The sequence below is a fragment of the Schistocerca gregaria genome, chromosome 9 (assembly GCF_023897955.1).
Source record: "Schistocerca gregaria isolate iqSchGreg1 chromosome 9, iqSchGreg1.2, whole genome shotgun sequence".
Taxonomy (NCBI): domain Eukaryota; kingdom Metazoa; phylum Arthropoda; class Insecta; order Orthoptera; family Acrididae; genus Schistocerca; species Schistocerca gregaria.
The window spans coordinates 209,720,837-209,733,514 of record NC_064928.1 but is presented as its reverse complement, the minus strand read 5'-3'; the positions used below and the strand labels follow the sequence as shown (position 1 = coordinate 209,733,514).

At 38.8% G+C, this 12,678-nt stretch overlaps 1 protein-coding gene across 14 annotated transcripts in view; it reads left to right on the top strand.

The window, feature by feature from the left end:
• Positions 1 to 12,678, top strand: part of LOC126291618 (echinoderm microtubule-associated protein-like 2) — a 552,411-nt gene that overhangs the window by 490,142 nt on the left and 49,591 nt on the right. For 8 of the 14 annotated variants that reach the window (XM_049985165.1, XM_049985159.1, XM_049985161.1 and 5 more), the window contains 4 exons: positions 2,501 to 2,650; positions 4,281 to 4,353; positions 8,395 to 8,448; positions 10,306 to 10,407. In XM_049985165.1, the coding sequence (XP_049841122.1) occupies positions 2,501 to 2,650; positions 4,281 to 4,353; positions 8,395 to 8,448; positions 10,306 to 10,407 (379 nt within the window). The remainder of the gene's footprint in view (positions 1 to 2,500; positions 2,651 to 4,280; positions 4,354 to 8,394; positions 8,449 to 10,305; positions 10,408 to 12,678) is intronic. The other 6 variants (XM_049985164.1, XM_049985167.1, XM_049985160.1 and 3 more) reach the window with 1 other exon arrangement.

Below are 12,678 nucleotides of genomic sequence, written 5' to 3'. Positions count from 1 at the left end.
TCCACTGACCATTGTCAGGTTTTGTGGCCAGTGCCATTACTCCTGTCAAGTAGCTCCTCAATTGGCTTGACAAGGCCAGAGTGCACCACATTTGCCAATAGTGCTCGGCAGACCCATATGGTCATCCATCCAGCCAAGTCCACAGCAGTTACCTCTGATGCCCTGCCAGAACTGGTGTTCCCACTGTGGTAAGGCTGTTGCCAATCTTCTGCAGTACATAGCACTAAAATTAAGCCACACTTGCCAGTATTTCCAATAAGTTCACTGGAAGTTTTTACACATGCTGTGAGGTTGTGCTTGTTTGCTGTAGTGACCACACTCTTCCACAGAAGCAGACATCAATTAGTGGAGGGTGCCCAATGTCTGAAATACGAGCATGAAGTATTCATTTTGATGATGACAGAGGTTTTCTTTTAATTGACGGTGGTCTGTGGGATGGATTTGTTGAGAATAAATCATAACACTATTCACAGTAAATCTCTCTCTCTACCCTGCCTACCTGTTCATGACAAATCCTACTACCGTTGCTACATTTTCTGCTGCTGTTGGTATTACTCTATATTCTTCTGAACAAAAATCCTTCTTCCCATTTCACTTCACTGACTTAATAGTATTTAGATTGAGCCTTTGCATTTCTTTTTCCAGATTTTCTACCCTCCCTACCATGTTCAGTCTCCTGGCATTCCTTGCTCCAACTAATAAAATGTTACCCCCCCCCCCCCCACACACACACACACTTGTTTTAAGTGTTCCTGTTGTACAGAATATTCCATCTTTAGAGTGTGCATCCAGGATAGTATTGCTTCTTTTTCTGATATTTTGACTGTTAATATTAGTCATCTTTAAGGAACAGAAAATGCTGTAACGGCAGTAGTATTTGTCATGTATAGGAAGGTAGAGCAGATTGTGAGGTTTAGTGACGATACTAATCTCATGAGTACTGACAGTGAACTCCCCTTTTCACACAACCTTCCCAACTTAATGGAAAAAAAGACGCATCATGAAGAAATTATCCAGTTGGGGTGGAAATCGGTAGATGTGATGTGCATGTACACAGAAACAAATTATTACAGTTTCAGAAAAATTGGATGATTTAGTCAAGAGAGAGAGCTTTACAAATTCAGTAAGTCGATATCATGTTAATCGACCTCTGGCCTTTATACAAGCAGCTATTCAGATTGATGTTAACTGATAGTTGTTGCATATCGTCCTGAGGGATATTGTACATAATTCTGTCCAATTGGCACATTAGATCATCAAAATTTGGACAATCCTACCCATAACAGCCAAACTTTCTCCGTTGAAAGAGATCCAGCGACCTTGGTGGCCAAGATAAGGTTTGACAAGCATGAAGACAAGCAGTAGAAACGCTCGCCTTGTGCAGACGGGCATTATCTAGCTGAAATGTAAGACCTGGGTGGCCTTATATCCTTGACATAACACTGTGGGTTAAGAGTGCTGTGGATGATGATCGAACATCGCTGCTTTGGAATAACACCGGAGACCATCACTCTTGGTTGGGGCCATATGGCAAGTGATAGTCTGTGTGGTATCCCACTGCTGCCCAAGGTGTCTGCAAACATGTCTTCGCTGGTCACCAAGGCCTGTAATTTCATTGGCTGTAGTTGAATTGTCTTCAGTGATTAGTCCAGCTGCAAATTTAGCCCTTACGACTAGTGAAGCAATGTCTAGACACACCCTGGACAGTGGTGGGAAACCAACCTGACTAGCACCCCCTATGGCCCGACAACCTAGAGTGATTGTCGAGGTGCAATTTCTTTTTTTAGCAGCATCCCTTTGGTCGTCATCCACAGAACCCTTGCAGCACAGTGTATGTTGACAATATTCTACACCTCATTTTGTTCCCTCTCATGGCCAGCCATCCTGTATTTATATTTCAGCAAGATAATGCATGCCTGCACATGGCGAGAATTTCTACTGCTGCTCTTCATGCTTGCCAAACCATACCTCGACCAGCAAGATCATGGGACCTGTCCTCAATTGAGAATGTTTGGAGAAGCTTGCCCACACTGCTTCAATCAGCCAAGGATTTTGATGATATAACACACCAATTGCACAGAATTTGGCATGATATCACTCAAGATGACATCCAACAACTCCATCAATCAAAGCCAAGCCAAATAACAGTTTGCATAATGGCCAGAGGTGGGCCAGCATATTATGTGGGCCAGTATATTATTGATTTGCTGAAGTTTTGAAGCTCTTTCTCTTGAACAAATCTTGCAGTTTTTCTGAAACTGTAATCATTTGTTTGGCTATACATGTACGCCCCTTCTACCAATTTCCCATCTCATTCAGGTAATTATTTATTTATTTATTTATTTTTTTCTTCTAAGCGTGTAATACTACCCCTGATGCAAGCCGGAAAGAAGATGGGATATGTTGCCCTTTGTTGGTTACTCAGTATTTTTCTCATTGTTACCTCCTCTTTGCTACCACTGCTAAAATAAAATGTGGGGAAGTCCTTGACAAACAACAGATACGGCTACCGAGGGCGAGACTGTCGCCACAACCTGCAGCTGTTGCCAACTGGTGAGATGGTGTACTTCGTGGCGGCAGTGGTGGTGCTGCACAACGTGGAGGAGCAGAGCCAGCGGCACTACCTGGGACACACTGACGACGTCAAGAGGTGAGTGCTGCTGCCTGACTGCAACCACTTTGTAGAGACCTACTGATGTCCTTTAACATACCATAAGCAGGTTGGTGCTTCCAGGAGGAAATTTGTTTCTTGGGCGGTGTTGTCATTGTTGTTGCTTTTCAGAACGAAATTTCTGGTTATTATTGGTTAGATGCAGCTCTCTATACTGGTCTATACTGTACAGGTCTCTTCATCACACACACACACACAAAGCGTGTGCACGCTAGCACATCTCACATGCATTCTGGCCTCGGTGAGCAGAGACAATGGTTGCACGCACATGGGCATGAGTGTTGGACAAATAGGCTCACTTATTTAATTTTGGTGTGCTTCTCTGTATCTCAGAATATCCACTCTATGTTGAGTAGCAGTCTATCCTTCGCATAATATTGTCATTATTCATTATTCCATACTGGATTTTCCATTGTTGAGAGTCTAAGTTAATGTGGGTGAGCAGGGAAAACAAATCTGTAATGTTTGGATACAGCATTAGCAGTGTCCTGCTCGATACATTCACGTCATTTAAATATCTGGATGTTAAGTTGAAATGTGATATGAAATGGAATGATTATGTGAGAATTGTTGTAAAAACATTGAAGCAAATCAGAGACTGGGTGCTAGGTTTGTTATGGTAGGTTCAAACAAGACACAAGCATTATGGAATCCCTGGAGGGAAGGCGATGTTCTTTTCAAGAAATGCTATTGAGAAAATTTAGAGAATGATATTTGAAGCTGACTGCAGAAAGATTCTTTCCTCTCAACATACATTTTCCGTAACAACATTGAAGATACGAGAAATTAGAGCTCATACGGAGGCATATAGATAGGCATTTTTCCCTCACCCTAATTGCAAGTGGATCAGCAAAGGATCAGACAAATGCCTTAAGTAAACACTTCTGTCAATACTTGACATTAATTAATGGATAAATTGTTGGCCAGGGTGTTGCAGAGTCTTTGCGTCAGATGTCTATTTGTGATACAGCACATCACAGGGAACAAATTTCATTAGAGGCAAAAGTTCGCTGATGCGCTCCAGTGACGGTAGATGTCCTTTTCTACTTGCTTATGCCCCAGATGAGTGGTAGGCATGTGGCGTGAGTATGCCTTGTGTGTTGCCTATAATTCATTTGTCTACTCCATACAAAAAGGGATGGCTCACCAAAATTGAAGTTCCTGATTTGCTTCTAAAATATCTTGTTCCACATACACATGCACTCATTCTTAAGGTTTTCTTTCTTAACATCACCCTATATATTTTGTAGGGAAGCAGCACACCTGATTAGTATACCCTGCTAGTGCAGTGAAATCTCATTGTCCCATAGGTAGCAAATACTAAGGGGCACCTAGTGTCCCCAGTGTCCCCAGGAAGTTTCAGCGAACATTTTGTTCCCAATCTTCCCCCCCCCCCCCCCCCCCTCTCTCTCTCTCTCTCTCTCTCTCTCTCTCTCTCTCTCTCTCTCTCTCTCTCTCTCTCTCTCTCTCTCTCTCTCTCTCTCTCTGACTCCATCTGTTCCCCCTCCCCCCCACTGCCAGACTGTTTTCTGCTGCCAGGACACAAGATTGTCCAAAAGTTTGCATGTCCCCATAATATATGCTCACAAACTTAAATTTTTCTTTTCAGCCTGTGTGTCCATCCAAACAAGTTGCTGGTAGCAACAGGTCAGACAGCTGGGCATGACCGCCGAGAAGGCAGGGTGAGTAAATGTTTTAAGATGGTACTCGTTTGTAGTTTCCCATGCTCTATATAAGTATGTAAACTGGTGCTGAAAATAGTGTTTAATGGATATCAGCATTGCTGCCATTAAACTATAGTTAACATGGTATGGATGGATGGATTTTGTGGCATCTGTTCTGTTATACGTGTCCAGCAGAACAGTTTGTGTGTGTGTGTGTGTGTGTGTGTGTGTGTGTGTGTGTGTGTGTGTGTGTGTGTGTGTGTGTGTGTGTGTTACACTGATGGACATGAAAAGTGCAACACCATGAAGTCAACACATGACAAACATCAAAGCCACATGGACAGTGCTACAACATTGACTGTCGGTAAGGCAGCCACTGTTGCAGCTTCCCCTGATGTGTGAACAGAGAGATGCAGTGATAGTGGTGTGCTCCAGAGTCATTACTGAATACTGAGTAATACCACATACATGAAACAATGATGTGGTACCATTCTAGTGACCAGTACTGTTGCTGGGTGTAAAACTGTCAGTGCCCTTTCTCTGTTGCCATGTCGGAGAAAACTGCGACAGTGGTTACCATTTTGACAGTCCGTGGTGCTCCAGCTATCGCTGCACAGTCTATGTGATGACTTGTCTTGCTGCAGACAAGCACATTTCCTGACTCTTGGTGAATTACACAGCTGCACAGATGAGTGAACAGTATGTCTGTCCTCTGATGCACTATTCACATGAGGCTTGTTAAGACCCTGCACAAAACAGAATATGGTCTTCTAGAGCCTACTGATTTCCTTTTCAAATTACGGTTATGTGAACATGATCAATGCAGGCAGGAATGTAGTGGAAATAAATCATAATCTTGCTAGGCCACAACCTCAGCTCTTTCAAAGCCTGACGTGCTGGTATAAGGGGCAATCAAATGAAAACCAACAGCAATCAGAAGAGGACTGGGGAATGGTTCCATTCAAAAGTAATCACCATAGGCATTATTACATTTATTTCACTTAGAGACGAGATGATCAATGGCTGTTTCATAGAATGTGGGTGGTTGGTTGTTGACAGAGCCACAACTGCACCCACTTCCTTGTCCATCTGAAACTGATGTCAACACACGTTTTTCTTTAGATCGCCAAAGATGTGACAATTACACCATACAACTTCCAGGCTGTGCAGAGGGTGTTGCAGCATTTCCCAACCAAGTTGCTGTAGCATAGCCTTCGTCTGATTGGCAGAGCAGAGGGGGGGGGGGGGGGGGGGGGGGCACGGCTGGGGGCTATATCTTGCAACATGATGATTCCCTCTGACGGCATTCGTGGGCATTTTGACTTTACGGTGCATCACAGTCTCTGTAAGGAGTCTTCATAGCGCTGTGCATTGACAGTGGTTCCATGCACAAGGAACTCGACCATCAGAGTGTCTCTGCAGTCGAAGGAGGTCATCATAATCTTACTGGTTCTTGTGTGAATAGCTTTGGTTCTTTTGGCAGGGGAGATGTGGAGTATTTGCACTAGTGGCTTGATCGTTTTCTGTCGAAATGGTGTCATGCAAAATTGTCCTGTTGCATGAAAATGCCCGCCTCCACACTGCTGACTGGATGAAGGCTATGCTTCAGTGATTTGGTTGGGAAACACAGCAACACCCTCCATACAGTCCAGATCTTTCACTGTGGTATGTGATATTTCACATATTTGGTGACCTGAAGAAAGATGTGTATGGATGTCAGTTTCAGTTAGACAAGGAAGTGCAAGAGTGAGTGCGGCTGTCGATCCATTAGCCGCCAACTGTGCTCTAAAAAACAGGAATTGATTCTCACATTACAGTAGGTAAATGTCTTAACATATGTGGTGATTACTTTTGAATGGAACCATTCCACGGACCTGTTGTAATGGGTGTTCAGATTTCATTTGACTGCTCCTCATACACATTTCTCCTTCTTGGTAGAATCTTCCCATGAACACCATTTTAATTAGTGAGTTGTGTGTGAGAAGCCATCTACATATTTTCTTAAATAAAGAACGCAGATAGCATTGCATTACTTCATGTGGTTGTGTTGAAATGCTAATAACTACCATATCGTTCACATTTAACTTTTGTTACAGGAGTTCCAGTTTAAGTGACTAGCAATATATGTGTTCTGTAGTAATTAACTTTCCTTGGACTTTCTTTTGTGTCAATTCCTTATCAAGTATATTGTGACAGTCATTGGCTCACAGTGACATCCAAAGCTGTTCTTGACATAAGATACCCAGTACTATCTAGGAACACACTAGTAATTTTTCAATATTTGTGAAGCAATAAATCATAAAAATGTGTGTAGTTATTTCTACAAATAAGTCAGATCTAAATGACCTCCAATTTTGGTGGTCTACATTAAGAGCTGATATGTTCAGATTAACAGCCCACATTAGGTAAGCTCATATGATGTGTTCTGTTATCAGTACTTTCTAAATTAGAATAAGAACCAACCTTTCTCATTCATCAAAAACACAAAAACAATACATGGTAGTGAGTTATATTTTCTGTGCAATTACATATTAGTTGATGTGACTCATTGGCAGCCATCAGAACAAGAAGATAAGTTTAATGCAATTAAACAATTCATGAATTCAACATGTAATGGAAAATGCTGGCATACAAAAAGATTACACAGCTGATAGTTACTTAAAAGTGTTGTATTTATACTTTTTTCAAATGGAACAAGTTAAACAATGAAATTTTGTGGCAAATTAAAAGTGTGTGCCAGACAGAGACTCAAACCTGGACCCTTTACCTTTCACGGGTAAGTACTCTACCCAAATGAGTTATCTCGGCATTACTCATAACCTGTCATTACAGCTTTTGTTGTTGTCTCCTCTCCTGCCTTCCAAAATCCACAGAAGTTCTTTTGTATATCATGTAGGACCAGCACTCCTGGAAGGTGGGAGCTGAGATACTGGTAGAAGTGAAACTGTGAGGGCAGATTATGAATCTTGCCCAGGTACCTCAGTCAGTAAGAGCATTTGCCTGTGAAGGCAAAGGTTGTGGGTTCAATTTCCAATCCAGTGGCACCACCACCACCACCACCACCACCACCACCACCACCTCCTCCTCCTCCTCCTCCTCCTCCTCCTTTCTTAATGTATGCCTATTCATTTCTTTTCTTTCTTTTTATCACATTCATTAATCATTTTTGCTCTTCTTCCCTTCTCACTACCTGTTTACTTTTCATTATTCTCATCCATCTTATCCTTTCTATCCTCTGCCATGTCCACACCTCAAAAGCCTCCAGCCTTTCTCTGCCTTCCTTCCTCATCGCCCATATTTCAGCACCATACAGCAGGACACTCCATACATATTGCTGCAAAAAATTCTCCTTTGCTATCTTGTTTTTAATTTCTGTGCTACTCTTCATTGGTTTGTATCTTGTTTTGCACATGTTCTAATATTTCTCCATTTAGCATTATCTACAATCATTTACTTCCTCTTTTGCGTCCTCCATGCAGATTTTTATTCCTTTAATCATGCAGTTAGCTTAAATGGTATCCACTATATCCTGAACATTTTTTCACCTGTTGCTAGAAGGACCATGTCATCTGCAAATGTCACACAAGAGTCTTGTCTTAGTCCTTTTTCTAGTTCTATCCAGTTGGTACTTTCTCCTCTCCATTTCACTGATAGTTTTTTATTTAAATATAATTTGTAAGAGATCTGATTTCCTAATCCGCTTTCTTCTCCCAGTCTGGCAAACAGATTTAATCTGCCAGAAAGTTAAAACTTGTTGCACAGGCAGCTGCAGTGTGCAAATTCTTTCTGGGCATCTATGTTTTGCAGCATTTCTGAAAAGGCGTCCCCTCATATATCTTTAATCCCATTATAGTGGTCTATTTTAGTTGTATATGTTAACATAAAAATTCATTGTTTGTATTGGAGGCTGTGGATTATACTGTCAAAATGTTTGGAAATGAAAATAAATGTATGTATGTATGTATGTATGTATGTACGTGCAAGCAGCATGGAGTATGAAAGCTGTGAAGTAAGAGTTGTGACAATGAAAGGAGTTTTCTCTCTGTTGTTATGCTATAGTCATGGAGACTGAATCCACCGCCTGACAGAAATGCTCCGGAGGCGGAGATGTGGGTACGTCAGTATGTTACTGCCTGAGGAATGCCCTGTCCTGTCTTGTGTGTCTTCCTCCTACTGCCTTGGCTGTTTTGTGTCTCTTCCCTGAAATTTTGTGTTACTAGTTCTGGCTGTTCACTTTACATCTTAAGGAATGACTGGGCTTTATGGAAATCTTTCTCGCTTTTAATGTATTGCTCCTACTCCACTGTATCTCTGTTAATCAAGCACTTTTGTTTTTGGAGGGAGTGAGGGCTAGGAAGGGAGAGGGGGGGGAAGAATTTCTACTGACATCAATTATGTACATCACTTTCTTATATTTGTAGTTAATTATCTCTTGTTTTTTAGATGCATCTGACAAAAGAGAATCTATATCACTTTCAGGTTTCTTTCCTGTACTTCGCATTTTTCTAAACGTAAGGATAGAGTTTGATCAAACACAGCAGGCTTTCACCAATGGTATTTGTATCTTTGTTTTATGGGCATTAGGCATAGTATAAAGCATGTTTTTGCGCAAATACAGGAGACATCATCTGAAACTATAAAGACAAAGCTCATTAATTTTAAGAGGTAAACTTACTTAACAAGACAAAAAAGTTTGGTAGTCACTACTTGCTAAAGAATCATACATTCAAAAGTTGTCTTGGTGTTGTTATTTTCTGATGATGTCTACTGTAGTTAGAGGTCAAACATTAAGGACAGAAACATGCCATAGACCATGACCTAATGACCATAAAACTGTCACCAATTGAAGAATATTTTTTTTCCCTGCGGCTCCTGTAGTTTTGATCCTGCTTGATTCTTGATCTAATGAATTTCTGAAAACTAAAAATTCAGGAGTTCTCTATTTATATTTTTTATTTTATTTGTGTCACGCCAGTGTTGCTTCAGGTGTTTGTTTTGGGTGCTGGCCTTTTGTCCGAAGTATTTTTAAATGCAAGAAACAAAATTGTACAGATACACAGTGCACCAGTGATGTTCCGCATATGTTAGGTGTTTTATTTCTTTTAAGAGGCTGTGTAATTAATTATATGAATGTATCACCATTGGAGAGAAAGGTCTTGATAGCAAATCTGAGTTTAAGCTGGCATTGTTCTTTCAGTCTGTCAAATAACACTGCAGGACTCACGCACTTTCATCACTGGCATAAGCTAACTGAACAATTCTACAATATTTTCATATTATTGAATAACAACATATTTAACTGGAGGTGTGAGGAACTACATGTGTACTCAAATTAATAAAAAATTAACTATAATTTAAATTAAAATCAAACCACTCAATGTGTGTTCATAAAAAATTTAACATTTATTGTGTAAGCTAAGGAGGTCTGGTCTGTGTGATGGGGCAACTGACTTTGTATTAAAGAAATCACCTAAATTAATTTTTAAAAATGAATTCTGACTATGCAATTAACAGGTACTTCTAAGAGCTTTATGTTAAATAAATATCTAATGTTATTTTTACAGTTTTGGTAACACACATAAATAACATGTCAAGATATAAATTATGAGAATAGTAATTCAGTTTGTAGATTTTTATGAAATATACACACCGTGAGTGTATGTAAAGCAGTGTGTGAACATAAGAAAAACGTGATAGCTGCGGTTAAAACATATTTAATATTAATGTGAAAATTTTTTATTTCTGTGTTACAAAATACCTTAAAACTGTTGGCTATAAATTATTGCAATAATTTTTTTCTTATTCTTAGTTTGGAGCTCTGTTTCATATTATGTACAGAGTTAGGTAACAGAAAAAACAGCCACACCTCTCTCTTAACCTTAATTACATCTCCACATCCCCTTATTGTCCAAAATCTGGTAGAATAAAATAATGTATTTGTATAACTGATGGAAGTTTTTCCCCACACAGCCTCACATCCGGATTTGGAATTCGGTGAGCCTGGCCACTGTCGCAGTGATTGGCATAGGCGAGTTTGAGCGCTCCATCTGCTGCCTGACGTTCTCCAAAGCGGTGAGTAATTTACCAATACAGTAATCATAAAAAGAGTTTGTATTTGTTGTTCAATACAAGAAATTTTAAAAGTGGCTGGGATTCATGTGGATCGGTGCAAGATTTTTGTGCTGAGCAGTTCAAAATGTCTTTTTTTATTCTACAGGACAGTCATTACATATTGAAGTGTCCTGTTTTTCCAATTTAGATGCTTCTAAGAATCAAATATTCTCCTGAATAGAATATATACGAACCAATGGCCACCCAGTTATTCTGAACACAGCAGCTGAGAGAGGTGCAATACAAGAAGTGAATTTGTATCCCAGACACCCAACTGTTTTGCACAGTTGCACACTTTCTTGTTCTCAAAACACAATTATTTTATGAACACACCTTATACAGAACTTCTTCTGTTTCTTAAAGTTGTTCGCATATTTCCTGAAGATTTTCCTCTGAATTTTTATGTTCCTAATTTTTCATTACTAAATACAGCATATGTAATAATGAAATTTATCCACTGATGTGCTTGCTGTAGGATCTGAAAACTGCTGTGTACACTTCATTGTTATTTGACCATGTGCTCATATACTGTGAGCACCATATTTCATGTAGCCACGTATCTAAATATATAGTTGTGCTATATTTATTATCTCTGCAGTCTCAGGTTCTTGTTGGGAATATTTATTATTAGTATCCAGGTACTACTATAATTTTCTTGCTGACCCAAAATCAACACTATCAGATTGTTATTCCATTTCGTTGCTGTAGCAACAACCAGAGATAATTTTTTTGCTAGTTTGTTACTACAAGGTAAACTCGAGATGTATTTTCCTTTTACAAGACATTTGAGATGTTACTCAACTTCTACATACCTTAAATTATTTTGTGTTTTATTTGTATCTGCAGAAATTATGTATCATGCCTTTCTTTCTTTCACCTAAACTTTTTTACCCTTTGTAATTAACTTTCCAACACAAGGGGATAAAGACAGTAGGACTGTAATAGACAAATTTCTTTTTGATAAAGCTCAAATCAAGAAAAAACTGTACACACAGTAACAAATGCTCACTTTGGTCCTGATGCAGAGTTAATTAGAATAATTACTGATTCCATGACAATGTTTTTACAAATGGTTTAAAAGAGGAGTGGGAGGAAATTTTGTTATGAACCAAATGCTGATGTTAAATTTAATCTTCCCCATGATAAATTCATATCATTATTTGAAAATAGCTTTCCACATAAGCTGATGAGAAAGGCCATTAAAGAGCCATGTAAAAGACCATGGAGCACTAGAGAGATTAAAGTACCTTGTGAAAGAAAGAGAGAAATGTATTCATTGGCAAGAACAAGTAGATACCTGCAGTTGTTGCACACTACAAAAACTACCCAAAATTAATAACGAAAGTTATTAAAAAATCAGGGCACATGAACATTGTCAGAAATCAGTAATTCCAACAACAGACTTAAAGCTATTTGAAATGTAGCGAATCTAGAGACAGGACAACTGGGCAAAAAATAGGATAACATTACTACTAAATTAACATTTAAGTGTTAAACATGTGGAGAAATCCTTATGTATGAAATGTTTTCTATTATTATGCCATTTTTTTAAATGCAGACTTTAGTTATGTATCAAATGTATTCCTTTATTATGTATGTTCTTTTAAAATGTTTACTTAGCTTTGTGTGATACCTCACAATAGTTATATTTATTAATATTTAAATTGTACACTACTCATGACATCGATTGCACGTAAATGCTTAAAGATGGATAAATAAATAAATAAATAAGTGGAAGGGCTACAAACAAGCCATCACAGGTAGCAAATGTTTTTAATAATCATTTCTTAAATTTAGAAAAAAATATAGGGGCAAACAGTTAAAGAGAAAAAGTGCAGCACTTTGTTCAAAAAATAACTTTCACAAAATTCAGTTACATGAAAGTATCACAAAATACTCCCTCTGAAATTGAAAATATATAACTAAACAAATATTGTTTTTAGCCTTGTATCACAATTTTTTTAAAATGTTGTTGCACAACCAGGGTTTCAGGTTATAAGTGCATTTTCAAGTACATTACTTTATTCCCAAAGATCACAGTGCACAGATAAACATGATAAGACAAAGATAACCATCTCAACTTCTTAAGGTATCTATCCATAGCTTAAAGTACAATTACGGCAATGACCATTTTTACCAAATTACATATATTATTACACATTCACCAATTATACTACAATGACCAGACTAAAGATATGCATCAGCTAAGATATTTTTAACTATAACAGACTG